Raw genomic sequence first — 21,142 nt, 5'->3', positions numbered from 1 at the left:
TAAAGTGACTTTTCTATAATGTAATTGCCTAAGTAGGCTATAGCTATATACAAACTGCTATTGTATCATCTTTGAATTGGGGTTTTATTATTGTTCATTCAGATTTCTGAATGTTGCTCAAAGAAATGATCCAACATTAATAAGAACAAGCAAACCTCTTGGTTACCATGGTTATGAGGGCTGAATCTTTAGTTACTTATGTGTCCTTTGATAAGAAGGTACTGAAAGAGGAGGGGTTGTTTGAGATAAGACTTCCAACTGTGGACTTTGAAACTAAATTACTGCATGTCATTTTCATCTTTTAGATGTCTTTTGAACTATTGGCTTCAGTTCTGAGGATATTGGGCTGATTTATGTCTTACACACAGTAGTGCATGTGTTAATCACCTTGTTTTTGTAGAGATACATCATGCTATTCTTTTAAATTTTAAGAAATACATTTGTTCTGATGAAGAGAAACAAGAAAAACCCATTGCAGACGTCCTGTGCCATTTCTGTCAGGCGCATTACATCATATCTGTGCCTGACTGACACTAAAAGTAAATCATCAGCACATGGAAAGAGAATAAAGACATGGGGCATGTTTGCTAGAGTTGCAGCTCTCTTCAGCTGTACATTTATTTCCAAAAGACTGCATATACATCAGCAAACTCTACTGTACAGAAAACATCCAAAATGTTCATAATCATAGATACAATATACCACAAAGCTGGCCTGGCGTTACCAAACAAGTATATTTAGCACTAGAAAAGCTCTTGACCCCTGCATATCAGTGTAATATAGTGTTTTTATGTTTGTTTTTTTTAACTGATATTTTACAGTACATTTGCATGATTCAGAACCATCTTAACCTGTACAACATTCACCATTTACAGAAGTTATACAAGGCACAAGAATCATAATATGAAGCAAAGGCCTAAATATAACATGAACGAGGGACGTATTATTATTATTAACTTTACCGTTTGAAGGCTCTTGTACTAGTTTTTCAAATAGTACCACTATAAATGTGGTCTACAATAAAATGGCAAAATCAGAAGTTTGGTTTGATAGCCATTTCTAGATTTTTTAAATTTATTTTATTATTATTATTATATATTATTATTATTTTTTTTGCTAGAATTATTTCTGTACTTTAAGCTTAACTTCATCTTCCATCATTTGGACATAAATATGAACTTTAATAAGTTTAATGAGCACCAAAACAATTTTCTTTCAAATTCATAAACACGATTACATGTTTTAAATTGATGACAGCAAATTTGCAAATAAATTAAAACAAACATAATATAATGTTATATAATATAGTTATGTGGACAACTGGTGTTTTAGCAGCATCTAAATAACAGCAAACAACAAGTCAAACAGGCTACTGATCTCAGTGCTGCACAATCAGATGTCTTAAAGGGTTAGTTCACCAAAAAATGAAATTTCTGTCATTAATTCCTCACCCTCATGTCGTTCCACACCTCTAAGACCATTGTTTATCTTCGGAACACAAATTAAGATATTTTTGATGAAATCCGAGAGGTGTCTGGCTCCTCCATGGCAGCAATTTAACCACCACTTTTAAGGTCCAGAAAGGTACTAAAGACATCATTAAAATATAATATATAATATTGTTTTGGGTTGAACCACTGCAGTCACGTCAACTGTTTTAATGATGTCTTTAGTACCTTTCTGGACCTTGAAAGTGGTGGTTAAATTCCTGTCTATGGCTGAGTCAGAGAGATATTTGTGTTCAGAAAATTAACAAAGGTCTTACAGGTGTGGAACTATCATAATTAATGACAGAATTTTCATTTTCAACCCTTTTAATGCTTCATAAAACTTATATTAAAACTAAAAAAGAAGAATATCCAGTGTAAGAGATAAAGCGTAGCTTTTTAACCAGTGCTGAGCATTATATTGTCTAGAAAACTGAAAACCAACTAAAATGAGCTCTTGGAGGCATTTCTGTTTCGAAAGAGAAGGTTAATGAAGTAGATGATTAAAAGGAGGACATAACTTTTTTTTCCCCCCAGCAATTCTGACAGCATTTTTCCACATAGCTCCTTTCCATTTATCAGACCTTAATTATAACTCTCTCTGCTCACCAGCCCGTGTTCCCCCATTGTGTTTTTCACTGCATGGTGGAATTTGGTCAGAGGAGATAAGAGAGGCTCATTTTACCAAGGTCTTTTGGAGCTCTTCCTTTTCAGCTGCATTTCAAAAGAAAGCTATAAATGTTAACAAAAGGTATGTGCTGCCGTTTGCATGGCTTAAGTAAATGCTTCTTCAGGTCAACATTAGTCTCAGGCCTGACGCTCTCTATAAAAGACATGATACCGCTCCCGATGACTCACACACGCTCACAGGAACAGAGTAATGCGTTTGAGCGAGTGGGGTGCGGTTATGCTTTGAGGTTTTGGAGGGAAAACGTAAATGATTTTTACCTCCTAACCTGCGTAAATTAAATTCTTTTCAATCGCGCAGGTCTCTGTCATAGCAGAAAAATGGTTAGAATCTTTAAATTACCATATATTTTTCATAATTATTCCTCAACTCATCTCATTAAGACGGCAAAATGACAATAAAAGAACACAGTGAGCCACAATCACAATGTGTCATGAGCAAAAAAGGCAGTTTGCAGGAGTGCATTTCCTTCTCTTCCCTTCTCTAAATATCATATAGTGCAAACAAAGCACACATCAGTAGTAACATGCAGAAGGGATATAAATACTGCAGAACTCTGGAACACTGTTGGAAAAATAGGAAAAGATTAGAGATGCACCGATATATTGGCCAATAATCGCTATCGGCTGATAAAAGCAAATTTTAACACTATCGGCTATCGAAAATGCCCTGCATTTGTGCTTTGTGTAAAGAAAATGCTAAGAAACCAGTTTGATGTTCAATATTAATAGTAATTATATGAATTAATAACATTCAGAAAGTTAAGAATGTGTGTTAATATTAATTTGAGTAATGTGTTTATGTGAGCTGATACCAATTACTATGAAACAAGTTGATAAAATGGAGAGAATTAAGTTTTTATTTGCATTTCTTTCAAAATGTAATAATTAAAAAATATAATGATTAATTATTAATTACAATGAAATTATCATTAATTTAAAAACGTATAAAAGGCAGAAACCCCAAAATATCGGTATTGTTATTGGCAGATATCACTGAATAATCATATTGGTGGAGAAATTTAGTATCGGTGCATCTCTAGAAAAGATTAAAGAAATGCTCAAGAAAATCCCAGCCTGGCCACCAATCAAATCCCTCCACAAAAAAAAAAAAAAAAAAAAAAAAAAAAAAAAAAATCATATACACCCAGGAAAGGCTAAGGTGGAATTTCACGTAAGATGTGATGGCTTGGCACTTTGATGTTTGCTTAGTGAAAAGCATTTTGAATCTGTTGAATCTGTGCCGAATTCATGCCAACTTCCACATGTACAACTCTGCACATGTACAGATACGTGAAACTGTCTGATTGGTCACCTCCTTTCCAAGACTTCTCTCAGACTGGATACATTAGCTGGGTCCACATGGACTCTAAACTGAAGATGCTGGCAAACTGCACCTGGTGGGATACATGTGGTTTTCAATTGTCCCTCAAAATGTAAAGTCTGTTTCTTTCTCATCTGGACTCTGAGGCAGACTTTTACAGTGGATCTTTCCAATCTCCTCCAAAGCACTTGCAAGTGAGTCAAGATCTCCACTGTCCTGATGCCTGGCCTCCCAGAGACTGAGAATGACAGCAGAGGGACTCTTCTGCTTGGTAAAGTAGGACAGGTTTCTGTGCAGGAAGAAAATGGAGGTTTCACAATAGAAGAAAATGTTAGTACATAGCAAGAGCATATTGTGTTTGTCAACCTTATGTCCTTCTATTGTTTTATTAGGGACAACAGATGAAATAAATATATGATGTGTGCACTGTTACACGTAAAGTGCCAGTAGATGGCAGTGTTGTGATATAATTCCACACTCAAACGGTCATGTAGCACAGCACAGATTCAAGAAAAGGTAACAAAACATTTACTTTGAAAAAAAAAAAAAATTATGAATTTCCATTTATTTATTTATATTAAATTGCACAATTTACAGAGCTGTAATACCAGTTCATATCTTCATAACTGTGTTCTTATAAATGATCCATTCAAGTATTAGTAGTACCAATGTATTAGTAATACTAGGAAGAATGAAAAACGTCTTCAAATGCTATCAGTTCTTTTTTTTATTTGCATGGTTTCCTTTTGTAGACTAACTTGTTTGCAAGTCTTGTTTAAAAAGACTTTGATACCCAACTGTCAAATTAAACGTTCTGATTTAAAAGGAAAGGTTAAAGTTTTCAGCTTGTGGGTCATCTACACAGAAAGAAATATCAGCATAAACTATCGATATGTCATACAAACGCTTCATAGATAAAGGGAAGTTGGCTCTCTTATCTCTCCAATCTCTAGTGGTTCTTTAACTTCTATAACCTTTGCAGAAACTGAATTCAATAAGGATGAAAAGCCTGAAGAGATACAAGTTCTGAGTGAAATGATCGAGCAAAGTGGAGCGCAGTCTCAGCTTATTATTCAAGGGCATTGTTAACAAAGTGAGCACTGCTGCAATAAGTTTCAATCAGTCCTGTTGCCTTGGCTACATCTCTCTCCGGCGCTCACCTTTGAATGTGGAGTTTCTGAGCTAAGAGCTGCCAGTCCTTGCCCTTGGCGTTGGCAGTATCGAAGGTGGTGCATATCCGCTGACGAATGGACAGGGGGATTTTGAAGGCTTTGGCCCCTGTCTGTGACGTCACCGTGCAATCTGCCTGCATAAAAAATGGGACTGTCTCTTTCTCACTCTGAAAGAAAAAAAAAAAGGGTTTTTAGCATGCATTTTGTTTCATCTAAAAAAGGGGCTTGAAAAACCACTGCCACATTAAAAAGAATAATAATGTATTTTCCCCATGTAGTAAAAGACCCAGATTTTAAAAGAATACTTCATTAAAGGGTTAGTTCACCCCAAAATGAAAATTCTGTCATTAATTACTCATCCTCATGTCGTTCCACACCCGTAGGACTTTCGTTCATCTTCAGAACACAAATAATGATCTTTTTGATGACTGAATGTTGTCAGATTTCCTTCCATAGACTGCCTTCGCAATTGAAACTTTGACGCTTCAAAATGTTTATAAAAATATCGGAAAACTAATCCATATGAATCGAGCGGTTTAGTCCAAATTTTCTGAAGAGACTCAATCACTTTTTATGATGAACAGATTTAAAGGTGCCCTAGAATCAGAATTTGAATTTACCTCGGCATAGTTGAATAACAAGAGTTCAGTACATGGAAAAGACATACATTGAGTTTCAAACCCCATTGTTTCCTCCTTCTTATGTAAATCTCATTTGCTTAAAAGACTTCCGGAAAACACTTGGATCTCAACATAACACCGACTGTTACGTAACAGTCAGGATCATTAATATGTATGACCCCAATATTTGCATAATGCCAGCCCATTCAATGCATTAGACAAGGAAAGGCAGTATTAACGGCTGGATCTGTGCAAAGACAAGGTAAGCAAGCAAGAACAACAGCGAAAAATGGCAGATGGAGCAATAATAACTGACATGATCCATGATATCATGATATTTTTAGTGATATTTGTAAATTGTCTTTCTAAATGTTTCATTAGCATGTTGCTAATATACTGTTAAATGTGGTTAAAGTTACCATCGTTTCTTACTGTATTCACGGAGACGAGAGTTGTTGCTATTTTCATGTTTAAACACGTGCAGTCTGTATAATGCATAAACACAACTTCATTCTTTATAAATCTCTCCAACAGTGTGTAATGTTAGCTTTAGCCACAGAGCATAGCCTCAAACTCACACAGAAGCAAACGTAACCATCTAAATAAATACTATACTCACATAATTCGAAGCATGCATACAGCATGCATGACGAACATCTTGTAAAGATCCATTTGAGGGTTATATTAGCTGTGTGAACTTTGTTTATGCGATGTATATATAGTCGAGAGCTCCTGGGGCAGAGGGAGCGCATCTCTTAAAGGGGCCGTGCTGAAAAAATCAGTGCATAGTTAATGATGCCCCAAAATAGGCAGCTAAAAAAATTAATTTAAAAAAATCTATGGGGGTATTTTGAGCTGAAACTTCACAGACACATTCAGGGGACACCTAGGACTTATATTACATCTTGTAAAAAAACAATCTAGGGCACCTTTAAGGATTTAGGCTTTTACCCGCACGTAAACATTAATCAGCGAACATAAACAGAAGCTCAACTGAACCTGAATAACGCACAAAAAGCCTCAAACGTTTGAGCTTCCGGAAGAGGTTTGTTCTTGTGCGTCAAAACTCTATTATTTATTATTATTAACAATTTTTTGGTCATTTGTCACCTGTACAAAAGAATTTCTATAGATTTATCTTTTTTTTCCTCAATGCAAAGACTATAAATATGGGCTGTTAAGCTTAAAAAAGTACACAAAAAAACAAAACAACACAAAAATAGTCTGGATGACTTGTGCACTATATTCCAAGTCTTCTGAAGTTATACGATAGCTCTGAGTGAATTTAACCTGACATTTATGTCATTATTCACATTAATCTTTACCTCTGCTTTGACTCTGAAATCAAATATGGGACCTACACAAGGTTGAACAAGTTCGTAAAAAAAAAAAAAAATCCTTATTTTCTTAGTGTGAAGAACATTTTAATAATCTAAAGAACATTTTTCCACTATAAAGAACCTTTTGCACAATGGAAAGGATCTACGGATGTTAAAATTTATTCATTGAACCATCAATGCCAATAAAGAACCTTTATTTTCAAGGGCGTATGTGCAGGTTAATTGTCAATAAGCAGCATATTTAGTGTGAGAGCTGCAGTGAAGGTGAAAAATCAGTAAATAATTTTAGTCTGTTCATCATACACCTTTTTGAATCTTGACAGCCTGTCACAATAAGCTGTCACTGTTTGGAAGAGACTCTTCTTTTTTATTTCAGAAAAAATAAACATGAGGCTGAGAAAATAACGACAGTCCCCGAAGACACAGAGATGACATCAGAGTGAATCTGACCTCTCCCACTGATGTGTAGACCTGCAGGAGCTGCTCATGACCTTTGACCTGCCGCACACTGATCTTGCAGGAGAGCTGGGTGGTTGAGGCGCTATGTCTCTGCAGTGAGAAGGCACAGTGCACAGGCTGCTGGTTACTATACCACACTTGGGTGAAGGAGAATTCCTGCAGCAGAGTGGGTGAGGACACCAGGAATGAAGAGAAGAAACAGAGAGAGAGAGAGAGAGAGAGAGAGAGATCAGAGAGCTGAGTCAGGAAATGCACATGATCCATGAAAAACGTGGAAGCATGTGTGTTAAGAGACTCATCTATGAGACCATCAGTACAAAAGAGACACAAACTCTAATCCCTGTTAATTCCGATGATAGGGGTCACTGCTGGGGTATGTACAACACACAGAATCTGGGAGCAGGGCAGGGGAAGGGAAAGCAATTGCCTTTGATGTATTATTAATTTCCGTGAAGCAGCACATCTGCAGGGAGTGTCCTTGACCTCTCCTGCACCGTTTCTCCAGTCTTGCATATTGAAATGACCTGTGAGATGCTCTATGTCAACAGCGATAGGAACCCTGAGCAGGAGAAATGCTTGATGGGACAGCAGATGCCTTAATGCCGGGATTAATTTCTCCCTTGAGCAGGCACGCAAAAGGATGTTCCAGGAGACAGAAGCATTCCTGAACTGATCAAATACATGAACCTACAACCAGATACAGTCTTATCACTGTGTATTTGTATGCTAGGTAGGACACTTTCGTTCTTCAGGGTTGAAACTTTTAGAGCTGTTAGTCAGAAAACAATTTAGCCAGTAAATAAATCTAACATCTTGAGGTTGATACTTAAAACCAAACAAAAACTATTTGTCAATATGACAACAAAAATAATATATATTTATGTTCTCTGAAAACAAGTTTTAATATCTTGTAAATCTTCCAATGTTGTTTTTCATTATGTTCAAGTATTTTTTACTGGAAAAACAAGGCAAAAATATGGATCACATAAACTTACCTCAAATTATATAGTTATACCTGGGATCTCCAAGTTTGTCTGACTGTATCCTGCAGTAATACAAACCACGCCTCTAAAAAATTACGCCCCCTACAATGAAACAGCCAATTGGCACCTCCCTCTAGAATCACTGATAGTACCGCTCTTCTTCTACTTCACTTTCTTTGCTTATTTAAAGGTTCACTATCGCCACCTAATGATAAGGCATTTAGATCATATTACACTGATCCGCAGATGATGTGGCGTGAGTCATCCTGTTAGTTTCTACTCAGTTTTTAAAGTATTTTAATTATTTTATTTTATTGAAGGGGTAGGTTTTAGGGTTGGAGGTAGGTTTTTAGCTATAATTACCATAGGTCTGTATTAGATTGTATATTTTGTTTTAATAATAGCTGTTATTTCATACTGCATAAGATTCAAAAGCAATATAAGTTAGCCTTACAACAGGGGTGTAATGGAACATGTATTCATCCCGAACCATACAATACGGACGTTACGATTCGGTTCATGCAGTTAGACAATGAATACAGTCAGTCACAGGCGATCCACATTCCAATCCAGAAGGGGGCGCACGTGGTAATGCAACGCTGTTTGCTAACGGCCACAACACAAAAAAGCAGCAGAAGAAGAACAGACGATCTAGCGGTGCATTCCAAACGGGATATATCGTCCTCCGAAGGGCACTTCGCAGTGAAAATAATCATGGCCGCCATATTGGAAGGGTCGTTCCAAACCGAAGTGCTCAAAACTGGCCACTTCAAAGGGCAACTGATGGACACTTTGGGCCCCCACTGATCCTTTGCATAGGGAAGTTGTTTGGGGTCACAGAATGGGTACAGGAGGCTCGGAGTTCAATTTTACCTATAAATGTATGTATAGTATTTTTCTATACAACTGTAATATTTATACAAGTAAAATATGCATGACAAAATGTGCATGAGAACAAAAATAATTTAGAACTACATGGCATGAATTATGCATAGGCAAAATGTATCCATTTAAAACCAATTGCTTATGAAGTAATATTCATTGGCCTTGGTGCAATAAACCAAAAATAAATAAATAAATAAACTAACGTTAAACAAAAGGCACAGCTTGCACAATCTACTCATCGTTCAGAGCATGTTTTTTGGGGGGTCAACCAGTGTACAAAATGTGCAATGAAGGCACCTCCTTGATTGTCTCGTTAAGATGACGCAGAAGTGTGTTCCAAAAAAAGAGGGGTTTTTTTACCCCTACACCCTTCATCCCTTCGAAGCTCTCACTCCAGAGGGTAAACCCTTTGAAGGGATTAGGGCATAGGAATGAGCCCTTCCGAATGGAACGTAGGGTTGATATGCGTGTATCTCTCAACCAGTGTTTCAACCGCGGAAAGAAATCAATAAAACAGCTTGAGAATAATATCTCACGTAGATTATTTACCTCAGGCAAGTCATTTAGTGTCCACAGCATGTTAGTTCACTAATGGGGAGCATTTCACTAAATGTAATATATGCAATAAATATCAACAGAATTTAATAGTTTGGGCTCTGTTATTAATGGTAACCTTTAATACTATAGTAATGTGCAAAAGAGTTCTCCCTGTAAACAGTTAACAGAATTAGCTGAGAAAGATTTTATTTTTTATCCTTAAAAAATTTTTAATTATAATTGAATTTATTTAAAGAGAGAGACACAATTTGTTCAATAAACCACTGTTTAATAAAAAAAAGAAGAAAAAAGAAGCAATTTTATGTTTAGTTTTCTGTCCCCTGCTGAACCGTCATGTTTGTAGACCCTTCTGGGGATGTCTGCAATGCAATTGTGTAGGCAGCTATGGCACATTACAGCAGCACAGGTCAGAGTAGGTTACTAATGCTAGCATGTTACCTGACAGGTGGTGAAGGGTTTGATGCTCCACAGAAACTGAGGGATATCCTGGATGGACACCTGTAGACTGAGACAGTTTCCTTTGAAGAACAGCGTCTTGGGCTCCTCTAGTAGCTGACCTCCTCTGCTGGTTTCAGCAGTGACCACTCCCTTTGGAAAAAATGGACGTACAGGAAAAATAAAGTGAGAACACTGGGGAAAAAAACCATAGGCAAGGGCAGATAGTGGTACAGAAAAAATGTGGATAGACTGGACAACCTAGTAGAGCCACAATATTGTGGCTAATCTATCTTTTTAGTAGATGCTGAATGTTTATCCAGTTCAGAAGAGAAATTACAATGGCTAAAAAGGCTCAAACACTTGCACAACAATCCATTGTGGTTCAAATTCAATATAACAAATATTATCTGAAGCCGATTTTGAGTAGCTAAAAAAAGTACAATGTCTGGAAGGAACAAAGCTAATAAACATTCTGAAATATAAAAAAGAGCTTTCAAGCAAAGTGTTGGTTAGAGCTTTGAAAAGAAAATTGAATTTAAATTGATTACTAGCTTCTTTGATTTCAAGCGTGGCAGTGTTCATCTGTCAAAACTGCTTTGTGTGTCATTGCATTGCAGAGATGAGTGTTCTCTTTGTGTGTGTGTGAATGTTTGAGCACACAGGAGTCTGAGCACTCAGGCAAGACAACAGTAATTGACTTTGACTTTTGCATACTCTGTGTGTGTTTGAAAATAGCACTGACCATTCCGGTCATTCTGATAAACTATAATAACTCCAAATTCACATTTTCATTAGTTGGATCAAACTTTTGAACCCCACTGCACATGCAGTCTACTTCTGCTATAATCTTGTGATGTACCACAGATACACATTTAAACTTTGATTTGAAATAAAAAAGTATTTGAAAATTGGACAAAAGTACAAGACTATGTATTTTTAATATTTAATGTATTATTCTTCAATGAGGGAACAATACAATTAACATTTACACATATACAGTATATACCCATACACACACACACACACACACATATATATATATATATATATATATATATATACACACACACACATCATTTTTTAAGTCAAATTATGCGACTACAGGTTTTTTGTTTGGTTTTTGCAAAATAAGTGAAATATTTGATAATGTCTATGTATCGTTGAAAACAACAATTATGATATTATCGTATATAATACACATCACACACCCCTACTAAACACATAAAGAGCAAGTTCACACAATCTCAATACATCATGTTTTACAGACTATTTTAATCAAACACACACAACGTGTCATAAATGTTAAAGGGATAGTTCACCCAAAAATGAAAATGTGATGTTTATCTGTTTACCCCCAGGGCATCCAAGATGTAGGTGACTTTGTTTCTCCAGTAGAACACAAATGATGATTTTTAACTCCAACCGTTGCGGTCTGTCAGTCATATAATGCATGTCAATAGGAATTCCATCTATAAGAGTAAAAAAACTTACAGATTTATATAAATTTATATAAATTATATAAATACTGTTCGGTTTCTCACACAAACCGTGTCTCGTGTCTTAGGACATCAATGTGTCGTCACGAGCCGCAGGGTTTAATTTGGATTTGTCTGTGCATGTTTTTTTTTACTCTTATAGATGGAATTCCCATTGATATGCATTATATGACTGACAGACGGCAATGGTTGGAATTAAAAATCATCATTTGTGTTCTACTGAAGAAACAAAGTCACCTACATCTTGGATGCCCTGGGGGTAAGCAGATAAACATCACATTTTCATTTTTGGGTGAACTATCCCTTTAACAACACTATGTAATAATGTCGATTTGCGACTCAGCCTAAATGCCTAGACTTTTTTTTTATCAGATTCAAGATATCTCAAAATGTAATACCTAGCAGAAAAAATACACATATTTAAGACATTTTATTAGCCTTAAAATCAGAAGATTTAAATTTTAGACTATTAAGACTTTTTAAATGACCCATGGGGACCCTGATATAAGTTACAATTAAAAATTAACAGTTAAAAATCAGTTCCACAACAGAGAAAATTAAACGTGATTTGTATTTTCGCAACCCAACCATTGCACTCTATTTGAGTAATGTGAGCACATGTTGACTGTCCTGCTCTCACCTGGAAGGCGTGCGGTGTGTCATCTACACAGTGCACTCGCAGGCTGTAGTCCATGGAGGAGGCCTCCATACTGCCGAACACAGCGATCCTTAGTCTCTTTATGGCGGCATCGGTGACGGGTTCCCCCACCAGTGCATAACAGCCCGGATGATCCAGCAACAAGTGACAGCTATGTGAGTCCATTAGGCAATAGCAGGAGGTTGATTCATCATCTACTGACATTATTTCCTGTAAACCCAAGAAAGAAATAAAATCATGATACCATGAGTTCCTCATGAAATCAGACATAGCCAATTATTTAGTGAATGTTTGATAGTGTATGAAAACTTGGTAGTAAGTGTATGAACATATGAACTTTAAAGAGATAATTCACCCAAAAATTATCCACCTAAAATCCATTCTCTCACCCTCATGCAGACAACGAGAGTAATACAGGTTTTAAACAACCTGAGGGTGAGTAAATGACAGGGCTTTTAAGACCTTTTGTGAAGCTTGAAGCCTCAGTCCTGATTCATTGTAATTCCATGGAAAAGAACCACCAGTCCATTTTTAAAAATATTTCCTGTTGTGTCCCCCAGAGAGGAAAATCATACAGGTTTGGAACAGCATGATAGTCATTTTTGGGGTGAACTATCCCTTTAATGGAGCAGACTTGCTGTCACAATAAAACTGTAGGAAACATTAGCAATTGACCCTTCGCCGGGAGTTTGACTGACAGGCGATCTAACCAATCATAACACAAAATACGCCATTTTGTCCGACAAAGCAGTCAGGGGAGTGAGTAGAATAACGTCTGTGGACTTGAACTTGAAAAATGGTGTATACTGACATCTTTCCGCGGTTGAAACAACATTCCTTATGATGTTCATTCATGTTTGAAGAGATGATCGGTTGACGAGCTGCTTGAACTAAGGTGCTACAGCAATCTGTCATGACACATTAAAGAGCCACAAAACGGTATTTATTGTTTAAATTTCTTTAAAATGACAAAATTTGAAATTTGAGACTTCGTTTCATATCAAAAGTAAACTGCTCTGTCTTGTCTGTCGGCGCGTTGTCAGTGTCCTCTTTGCTCCGCGATGTATTTTTCACTCCGTGAGAACATGATGTGTGGCATGAGAGCGGCATGGCTTGTCGGACGTAGTAACAGTAACTAAAAGGGGCGGGTCTTTGCGAACGGTCAATTAGAGTTAATTAACCTTAATAGATCTTTATCAGCAAGACTCTCTAACAAGTTTATCAGAAACTGCATGTGCTACAGAGCTGATTACAAAGTGTAAATCTAGCGTTGGAAATGGACTATATTACATAATGGTACATATGATTTTTAAAAACTAATTATTTCACCAAGATGTAGGAGCAGATTTGTTTTAGTGTCCAGTGCTATGAATGGTTCAAAGTGAAATGGTGCTCCCAGTAAAACATATCATGGTGTGGAAGCCTTCAGAGGAACCATCTTCACACAGACTTAGAGCTGCTGCAAGTTGTTTTTTTTTCACCTCAAGAATGTGAAAATCTCAGCTCAGCAAGTATTTTTTGCCAGTGTAACTGCGTGATCAGCTGGGGAAAGAAAAAGTTACATTCGCTCCTCCACACTGACATAGAATCGCTCACAAATCACAAATCTGCGAGGTCACTTCTGTATTTCTTTGACAAGGTTAGGCTAACATCAAGTCAAGCCCAGACATTCACACAATACAGGCTCTTTTCATTTTTCTGACAGACAACCATTTATTTATGTGACTGCAGCACTTCAAAGCAACGTAAATATCAAACAGAATGACCTCCTTGGAGAACCCACCCTTTGTAAACAGATAAAAAGTAGATGTGGCGCAAGCAGAAGGGAGAGAAATTTGTACTACTGCAGTCTTTTTCTGACTAGTCAGTGATTTAGCCGGCAGTTTTTATGTAATTACTTCAGCCATCACCAACACTGGAGCTGTCACTGGTTCAAATAAAATTGTTAAAAGCGAAGGAAAAAAACTGACAGCGAATGCGTTTTCTTGAAGACTGCTGGTAGCAATCTCAAGGATAAGTACCGTGCATTGGAACAATCTGAAATTCATCTAAATAATGACTTGCGCTGGTGGTCCGACACAAAAGGAAGGTTATTATCTAATCGTCTTCAATAATGCGAGCAGCTTACAATAAACAAACTCTGTGCCACTACGGTAAAATTTCATTAATACATCAACTTTCAGATCGTGATAACAGTTTTAGGTTTTCAGAGGCTGACGCTAGAGTAAAACACATGGGACTAGGACAAATGTAAGTGATTGTAGTAGGGTCAGGAGGGAGGTCCCGACCATGACTCCTGTCCTGATTGCCTCGTGTCAGCTCCTATTTCAGGTGGTCCTTTTTGCACCCCAAATCGATATATCCTGTGTCTGATGGGACGCCTTGCCCTGGTGCTCCCGCTGTTTGACTGCCATGAACTGTGTGTCTTCCCAGCTATTACAGACTGTAATTGTTTTTTCCTTGAGCACTTCACTGCCGTAGCCTCCTCTGAGGAGCTGCTGTCCCTGGATCTCTTGTCGAGAAAGCAGGATCGCCTAATCAACACATTTTTAAAACGCTCACAGCTCCAAAGGCTGCCACAAGGATGTGGTTCAAATGCATTTAACTTATAATTGGTTCATAGCGCACTTTTACAGGTTAGCTGTATCACAAGGATTTTGAAATATATATCTAAATGGCAACAAAAATGTTTAATTGTGAGAGGTTGATGCTACATATTTAGCTAAATAAAGTGTTAAATCATTTTTACATGTTATGTTGACAAAGATTGCCATTGTGTTGTACTATATTGGTTCAATGATAATGATTGACAATGTTTTCAAATGTAACATACTTATGAGTCACACTAAAAGGAATCTGAAATGAATTTGCTGTGAAAAACACAAAAGTCATGTCTTTGTTCCTACCTCCCACTTGTTGTCCTTGGTTTGTCTCTTGAGTTTAATGTTCCAGTTTTCAGTGCTGACTTCAGCACAATGAGCTATCGTCATGGCAACAGGGTAGGACAGGTTTAGCCCCGGAGGTCCATACGTGATCTCTGGCCCTAACAGAATCTCACACCTTTCCTCTGATTGGGCACTAGCAACACAAGATAAATATTATCATATTAAAATATTATCAAGAGAAACCCCACCATTATTTATTTCTTTTATATATATATAACATATTACAGCCACTGCCATAACACAAGAGAGGGATGACACAACGGCTCGGTCAAATAAGGGAATTTATTGAAATAAGACAAAATATAACAACGAGTGGGAGAAATCTCCATCTCGGGACGGCCGCTCAAGTTCGACTGCTGAAGTGTGGCAACTTTTAAGCACAGGATAATAGTCCACAGGTGTAAGGAATCTGCTAAATAGGACAAATGTAAATCACGCTTTTCCTGCCTCTAACGGGCAGGCAAATACATAAATATACATACATGTAACAATATATATATATATATATATATATATATATATATATATATATATAGTCAAACCAACATTTATTCAGACACCTTGAACATTTCATTCATTATTACAGTTTATTCACTATAGTTTAAAAAAATGGTAATAAAATATGACAAGATCTCAGTTAAACTGTGTCAGAAAAAATTATTCTTAATTATGTCAGATAACGCTTAAGCAAAACATGGTCAGGTCAGAAAAAATTATTCTTAATTATGTCAGATAACGCTTAAGCAAAACATGGTCAGGTCAAAGTGTCTGAATAATTTTTGGTCCCAATTTTTTTATCAGTTTTACTGGTAGTCCACTGTATGAATAATTTTTGGATATAATATGTCACAGTTTACTTTATTTTGCTATCCTCACTTACATAAATGAACTATATTATTATATCTATAATATTATATCTATATCTATTATATATATATATATACACATTTGTGTTGTGGTCAGAATTATTGGCACCCTTGGTAAATATGATCAAAGATGACTGTAAAAATAAATCTGCATTGTTTATCCTTTTGATCTTTAGCTTCTCTTCAGTTCACTCCACTCATTTTCTTTACGGTTCAGGTCAGGGGACTGGGATGGTCATGGCAGAAGCTTCATTTTGTGCTCAGAGACACATTTTTATGTTGGTTTTGATGTTTGATTTGGATCATTGTCCTGATGGAAGATTCAACCACGGCCCATTATTGGATTTCTAGCAGAAGCGGTCAGGTTTTGATTTTTTATCTGTCGGTATTTGATAGAATCCATGACACCATGTATCTGAACAAGATGTCCAAGACCTCCAGCAGATAGGCCCAAATAGGCCCACAGCATTAAAGATTCAGCAGTATATTTAACCGTGGGCATGGGGTACTTTTTATCCATGTGAGCACCAAACCCATCTGGTGGGTTTGCTGCCAAAAAGCTTTATTTTTGTTTCATATGACCATAGAAGCCGCTCCCGTTTGAAGTTCCAGTCTCGTCTGACAACTGAATATGCTGGAGTTTGTTTCTGGATGAGAACAGAGGATTTTTCTTGAAACCCTCCTGAACAACTTGTGGGGATGTAGGCTTTCTGAGACTTAAGACTCAACTAATCTCTGCAATTCTCCAGCTATGATCCTTGGAGAGTCTTTGGCCATTCAAACTTTCTTCCTCACCATGCAATAGGACGATTTAGACACATGTCCTCTTCCAGGCAGATTTGTAACATCTTCAGTTGATTGGAACTTCTTAATTATTGCCCTGATGGTGGAAATGGGTATTTTCAATGCTTTTTTTCTCACAGCCACTTTCTATTTTGTAAAGCTCAACAATCTTTTGCTGCACATCAGAACTATATTCTTTGGTTTTACTCATTGTGATGAATGATTAAGAGAATTTGGCTTTGTGTTTCATCATGTTTATACTCCTGTGGAACAGGAAGTCATGGCTGGACAATTTCATGTTCATGATCACCCTGGTATGCTGACAAAAAAAAAGTAAATATGAATGGGAATATACTTCAGAGATATTTTACTCATAAAAAATTCTAGGGGTGCCAATAAATGTACAATTCGTTTTCAATTCCATTTTCAATTCTTTTCCTTCAATGAAAGGTTAGAACATGATTCAAAGAATCCAAAGATTCCTGAAAAAAAATATTGAGCAGCACAACTGTTTTCAACACTGATAATAATATGTGACACACAGACTGGAGGAATAGTTACTGGAGAAAAAGTTTTGCCATTACAGGAATAAAATACATTCTAAAATATATTAAAATAGAAAACATTATTACAATTAAAATAACTTTTTACTGTACTTTTTATCAAATAAACGCATCAATTTTTTTCAGTGCGTGCAATTCTTGGGTGTCAACCCATGACCTTGCCATCGCTACACTCAACTGTTTCAGCTACACTAGACCCCTTTGGCCAATAATCAAAATAGTGAACACATTTAGCTAAATCAAATAAAGTAATTAGAAACAAACTAAAAACACAATGAAATATACATTACAACCCTCATTATCCTGCATAAATACTGTAATGATAAAAACTGTCACATCTGCAGTCTACAGAACCATTACAAACACGACTCAGAGAACCTTGATTTAAGGGAGGCTACTGATTCTCTGAGGGCACTGGAGTCATTTACCAGCTCCTGCATATTCATTAGTCATTGCTTATGATCATCTGGCCATTATCGCTACCTTCCATCTTTTCCTTGTGGTGGTAAACCATAACAAGAAAACCCATTAATGAGAAAGCGTTAACGAAGGCTTTGGCCTTTCATGCAAATTTAGAGGTAAAAACGAAAGCCTTCTGGTGGACAACACTGCATATTTTCACTGCATATAAAAATACATTTATAAGATATGTGGCAGATTTTAAAAATCGCATAGTCATCAAAATTTAAAGTGACCCAAAAAATGGTTAAAAAAGCCCCCAGGCAGGGCTGTTGTAAATTTAGCCAAAATTGAGTTAGATAACATTAATAAATAATTCTGTTAGACAAACGTTTGTCAAATATATCTAAACACTGGGATTTGTGCTTCTAATACTTTAAAGAAAGTAACGGGACACCAAAGTGTCATATGTATATCCAAAGTTTTCATCTTTCCAACTAACCACTTTGTAATATAAAATTCCCTACAAACTTTAAAAGTCTATGAGCAACACAGCAACTGAACTTGCTTTAAGGACTTTTACAGTATGCCCAAAGGATGCTAGAAGCTTCTTCAGTTTATCTGAATCTATATTAATTCAGCTTTGCTGAAGAGGGAATAAGTACTAAACCACTCTTTACAGCCAATCAGTCTGTCCTGTTCCAAACTCTCTCCAAGTGTTCTTCTATTTACATCTAATTACTATTCAGGCATGTCAGGTCTGTAGGAACTTCAATATGATTCAAACCACATTCAGGTTTAAATAAAAGAGGCTGTATGAAGGACAATTCATTATAAATGTTTGAAATGCCTCAGCTGTATCTGTTTGATATTGGAATTCTTGAGGTGAAACATTGTCCTTCAATTAAGTTTTCTCATTATTAGTGTGTATTTGACCAACAAACAAGAAAATAACTGCTTAATCAAAAGGTTTTTTGTCTTTACATGATTCAAAATTTCTTTGTTTTAATGGATTAAACAGATAAAACTGCAATGTAATGTCAGGAAAGCACTAAAAAAGCTACATTTTTTTTAATAGACCTCTTTGGTATTCACATCACAAAAAGCCGAATTTCTCTATGTAAACAGTTTTTCATTGAAACACAACACTGGTTTGCATTTTTCATGCAAGTCAAGGATAGAGGCATTTTACCTGGGTTGCATAAGGAACTGCACGTACTAAATGAGTCTTCACTCTTGTACCTTAAGTGTCTTGTCATGCTTTTTGCTACTCTCCTCCTCCTCCTCCTCCTCCTCCTCCTCCTCCTCATCAAGGGTCTTATGCTGCAAGCTCCTAGGTCTGTATTGAGAAGCATTACTCAAAAAGACTGATGAGTCACTGCTAGGGGGTCAAGCAGCAGAGTGCTACAGCATTAACGGACACAGTAGGAGGCGACAGGCAAACTTAATACTTCTATTATGTATTCATTCTTTCATTTAGGCATCTGACCGTGACTTTTAACTTCAGTGTGGCAAATTGATCAGGAACTTAATTTAAAGGAATAGTTCCACAAAATTGACAAGCCCATAATCACTTACTCATCCTCATGTCTTTTGAAACTTGAATGACCTTCCTTTTTCTGTGGAACACAAAAGGAGTTATTTTATATCAGTATGTCCAAACTGCTCTTTTCCATACAATAAAAGTAAATGGTGACCATGACGGGCAAGATTTCAAAAACAAAGATTTCACTCATTTTTGTATGTTTTACAGTGCTTTTCTGTCATTTTTGCAGCCTGATGATCTCCATCCACTTGCATTGTAAGGAAAAGAGAGGCTCCATGATAAACTTAAACTCTATCTGTGTGCCACAGAAGAAAGTCACAGAGGTTTGGATCAAGGCCTGGTTGTCAACTTAGACTGAATTAAGATACAATGCTGTCTCAGTTGTGAATTAGAAGAATTCTTCTAAAAAGTTCCTGAAATTCAATATTTTGATACTATTTAAGATTACATGGTACTAGCTTTAACTCTTGTGCAAAATCTACTGTTCCATTATAGAAGTTTTTATAAGCTACAAATCATAAACAAAAACCTAAAACAGAGACACATTTCAAAATGAAACATTTACATAGTGTGATATAAAATATTGTCCTAGAATAACACTATCTTTAAAAACTTTATTTTTATCATTATTAGTAGTGATAGTAGCAGTAGTAGTAGTAACTTTTTGCAAGACATACCTGGAACCCAGGTAACATTTTTGCGAAATTATATTACGTTTCTTCTTGCACATTTCACAAGATTTTTAAAGTGAAATATCCAGTGAATGGCTCTAAAAGCATGTTCAGTTTTATCCAAAACATATTAGGGTCAATATGGCAACGTTTTATTGTGTTGGTTGTTGGGCTAGTTTGGAAATGAAATGTCTGGTGAGAGGCACTACACAACGAATAATTGGTCACGCCCACCTTTAAAAAAAACTGGTGCATTCACAATAACAGCATGTGATGCAGTCTGCTGAAGAGGTTTCACTAATAATTTGTTTAAATCAATAAATCATTTCAATTTTTTTTTTTTTTTTGGTGTTATTGGAATACTTCTTTCATGAAGTGGACAGTTTTAAGATTGTGGTCCATTTTTGCTGCCATGTCTTTTACTCTAATGGAAAGAAAACTCAAACCTAACCCTAACCCTACACATTTAGATGGTGTTTGTTTTAAGCCTACTACCCTCCATCTGTTTGTATCTGTAGATTTATTCTAAATTAACCAAAACAAGCTAATCTGCATATTTAAACACATCAATAATTTGTTTTCCTGAACTGTTAATGCTTAACAGAGATGTATAAAGTACTAGAGACCGCGGCTTGAGTAAAAGTACAAGTGCTCTATCAAAAAAGTGACTTGAGTAGAAGTTGAAGTGCTCTTTAAGCACCACACTCAAGTAGAAGTACTAAAGTATTCAACATTTTTTGTACTTAAGTATTGCAAGTAGTTTATTTTAAAATTTACTACTCAAGTACTGAAAGTAAAAGTACAAGTATTGTGTTATGTAGTTATTAAAGAAAGTAGTCAAAAGTTTAAACATCATATTGTTTTTTATTATTTCAAATGATAAACCTAAAGGACAATCACAATTCCTTTGGCTGTAACTTTTTGTAAACAAAAACAGATTAAGTGTGATTAAGTACCACTTGAGATGCAGACAAGTTGAGATGCTTTGTTTGTTGTCAGCACTTTGATTTCATTACCAAAAAGTTTATTTTCACTAATAGTCTAATTTTATACCATATACAATTGAATAAAATTAACAGCTAGCTAACAACAACTTGCTTTGCACTTTTTTTCTGTTTTCACCTCACTCCAGTCTAAACTAGGCTAAATTATTTTTTTTTAGGTAATTTTTCTACACATTGTCATATAAATAACCTAAAAATACTGTAGTTCATTAAGATTAAGGGCCCTATCTTGCACCCAGCGTAATTGACTTTGTACAC

At 36.2% G+C, this 21,142-nt stretch overlaps 1 protein-coding gene across 2 annotated transcripts in view; it reads right to left on the bottom strand.

The window, feature by feature from the left end:
* Nucleotides 1–2,021: 2,021 nt before the first annotated feature.
* Nucleotides 2,022–21,142, bottom strand: part of unc5db (unc-5 netrin receptor Db) — a 165,823-nt gene continuing 146,702 nt past the window's right edge. Inside the window, exons 12-17 of one of the 2 annotated variants that reach the window (XM_048187240.1) lie at nt 15,014–15,185; nt 12,090–12,317; nt 9,954–10,103; nt 7,081–7,245; nt 4,659–4,837; nt 2,022–3,787 (exon numbers count right to left, since the gene is read on the bottom strand). In XM_048187240.1, coding sequence (XP_048043197.1) covers nt 3,604–3,787; nt 4,659–4,837; nt 7,081–7,245; nt 9,954–10,103; nt 12,090–12,317; nt 15,014–15,185 — 1,078 coding nt within the window. In that variant the 3' untranslated portion in view covers nt 2,022–3,603. The remainder of the gene's footprint in view (nt 3,788–4,658; nt 4,838–7,080; nt 7,246–9,953; nt 10,104–12,089; nt 12,318–15,013; nt 15,186–21,142) is intronic. The other variant, XM_048187241.1, reaches the window with a different exon arrangement.

The sequence above is a fragment of the Megalobrama amblycephala genome, linkage group LG4 (genome assembly GCF_018812025.1).
Source record: "Megalobrama amblycephala isolate DHTTF-2021 linkage group LG4, ASM1881202v1, whole genome shotgun sequence".
Lineage (NCBI taxonomy): Eukaryota > Metazoa > Chordata > Actinopteri > Cypriniformes > Xenocyprididae > Megalobrama > Megalobrama amblycephala.
The sequence above is the reverse complement of the archived record's forward strand: the minus strand, read 5'-3'. Positions and strand labels throughout refer to the sequence as shown.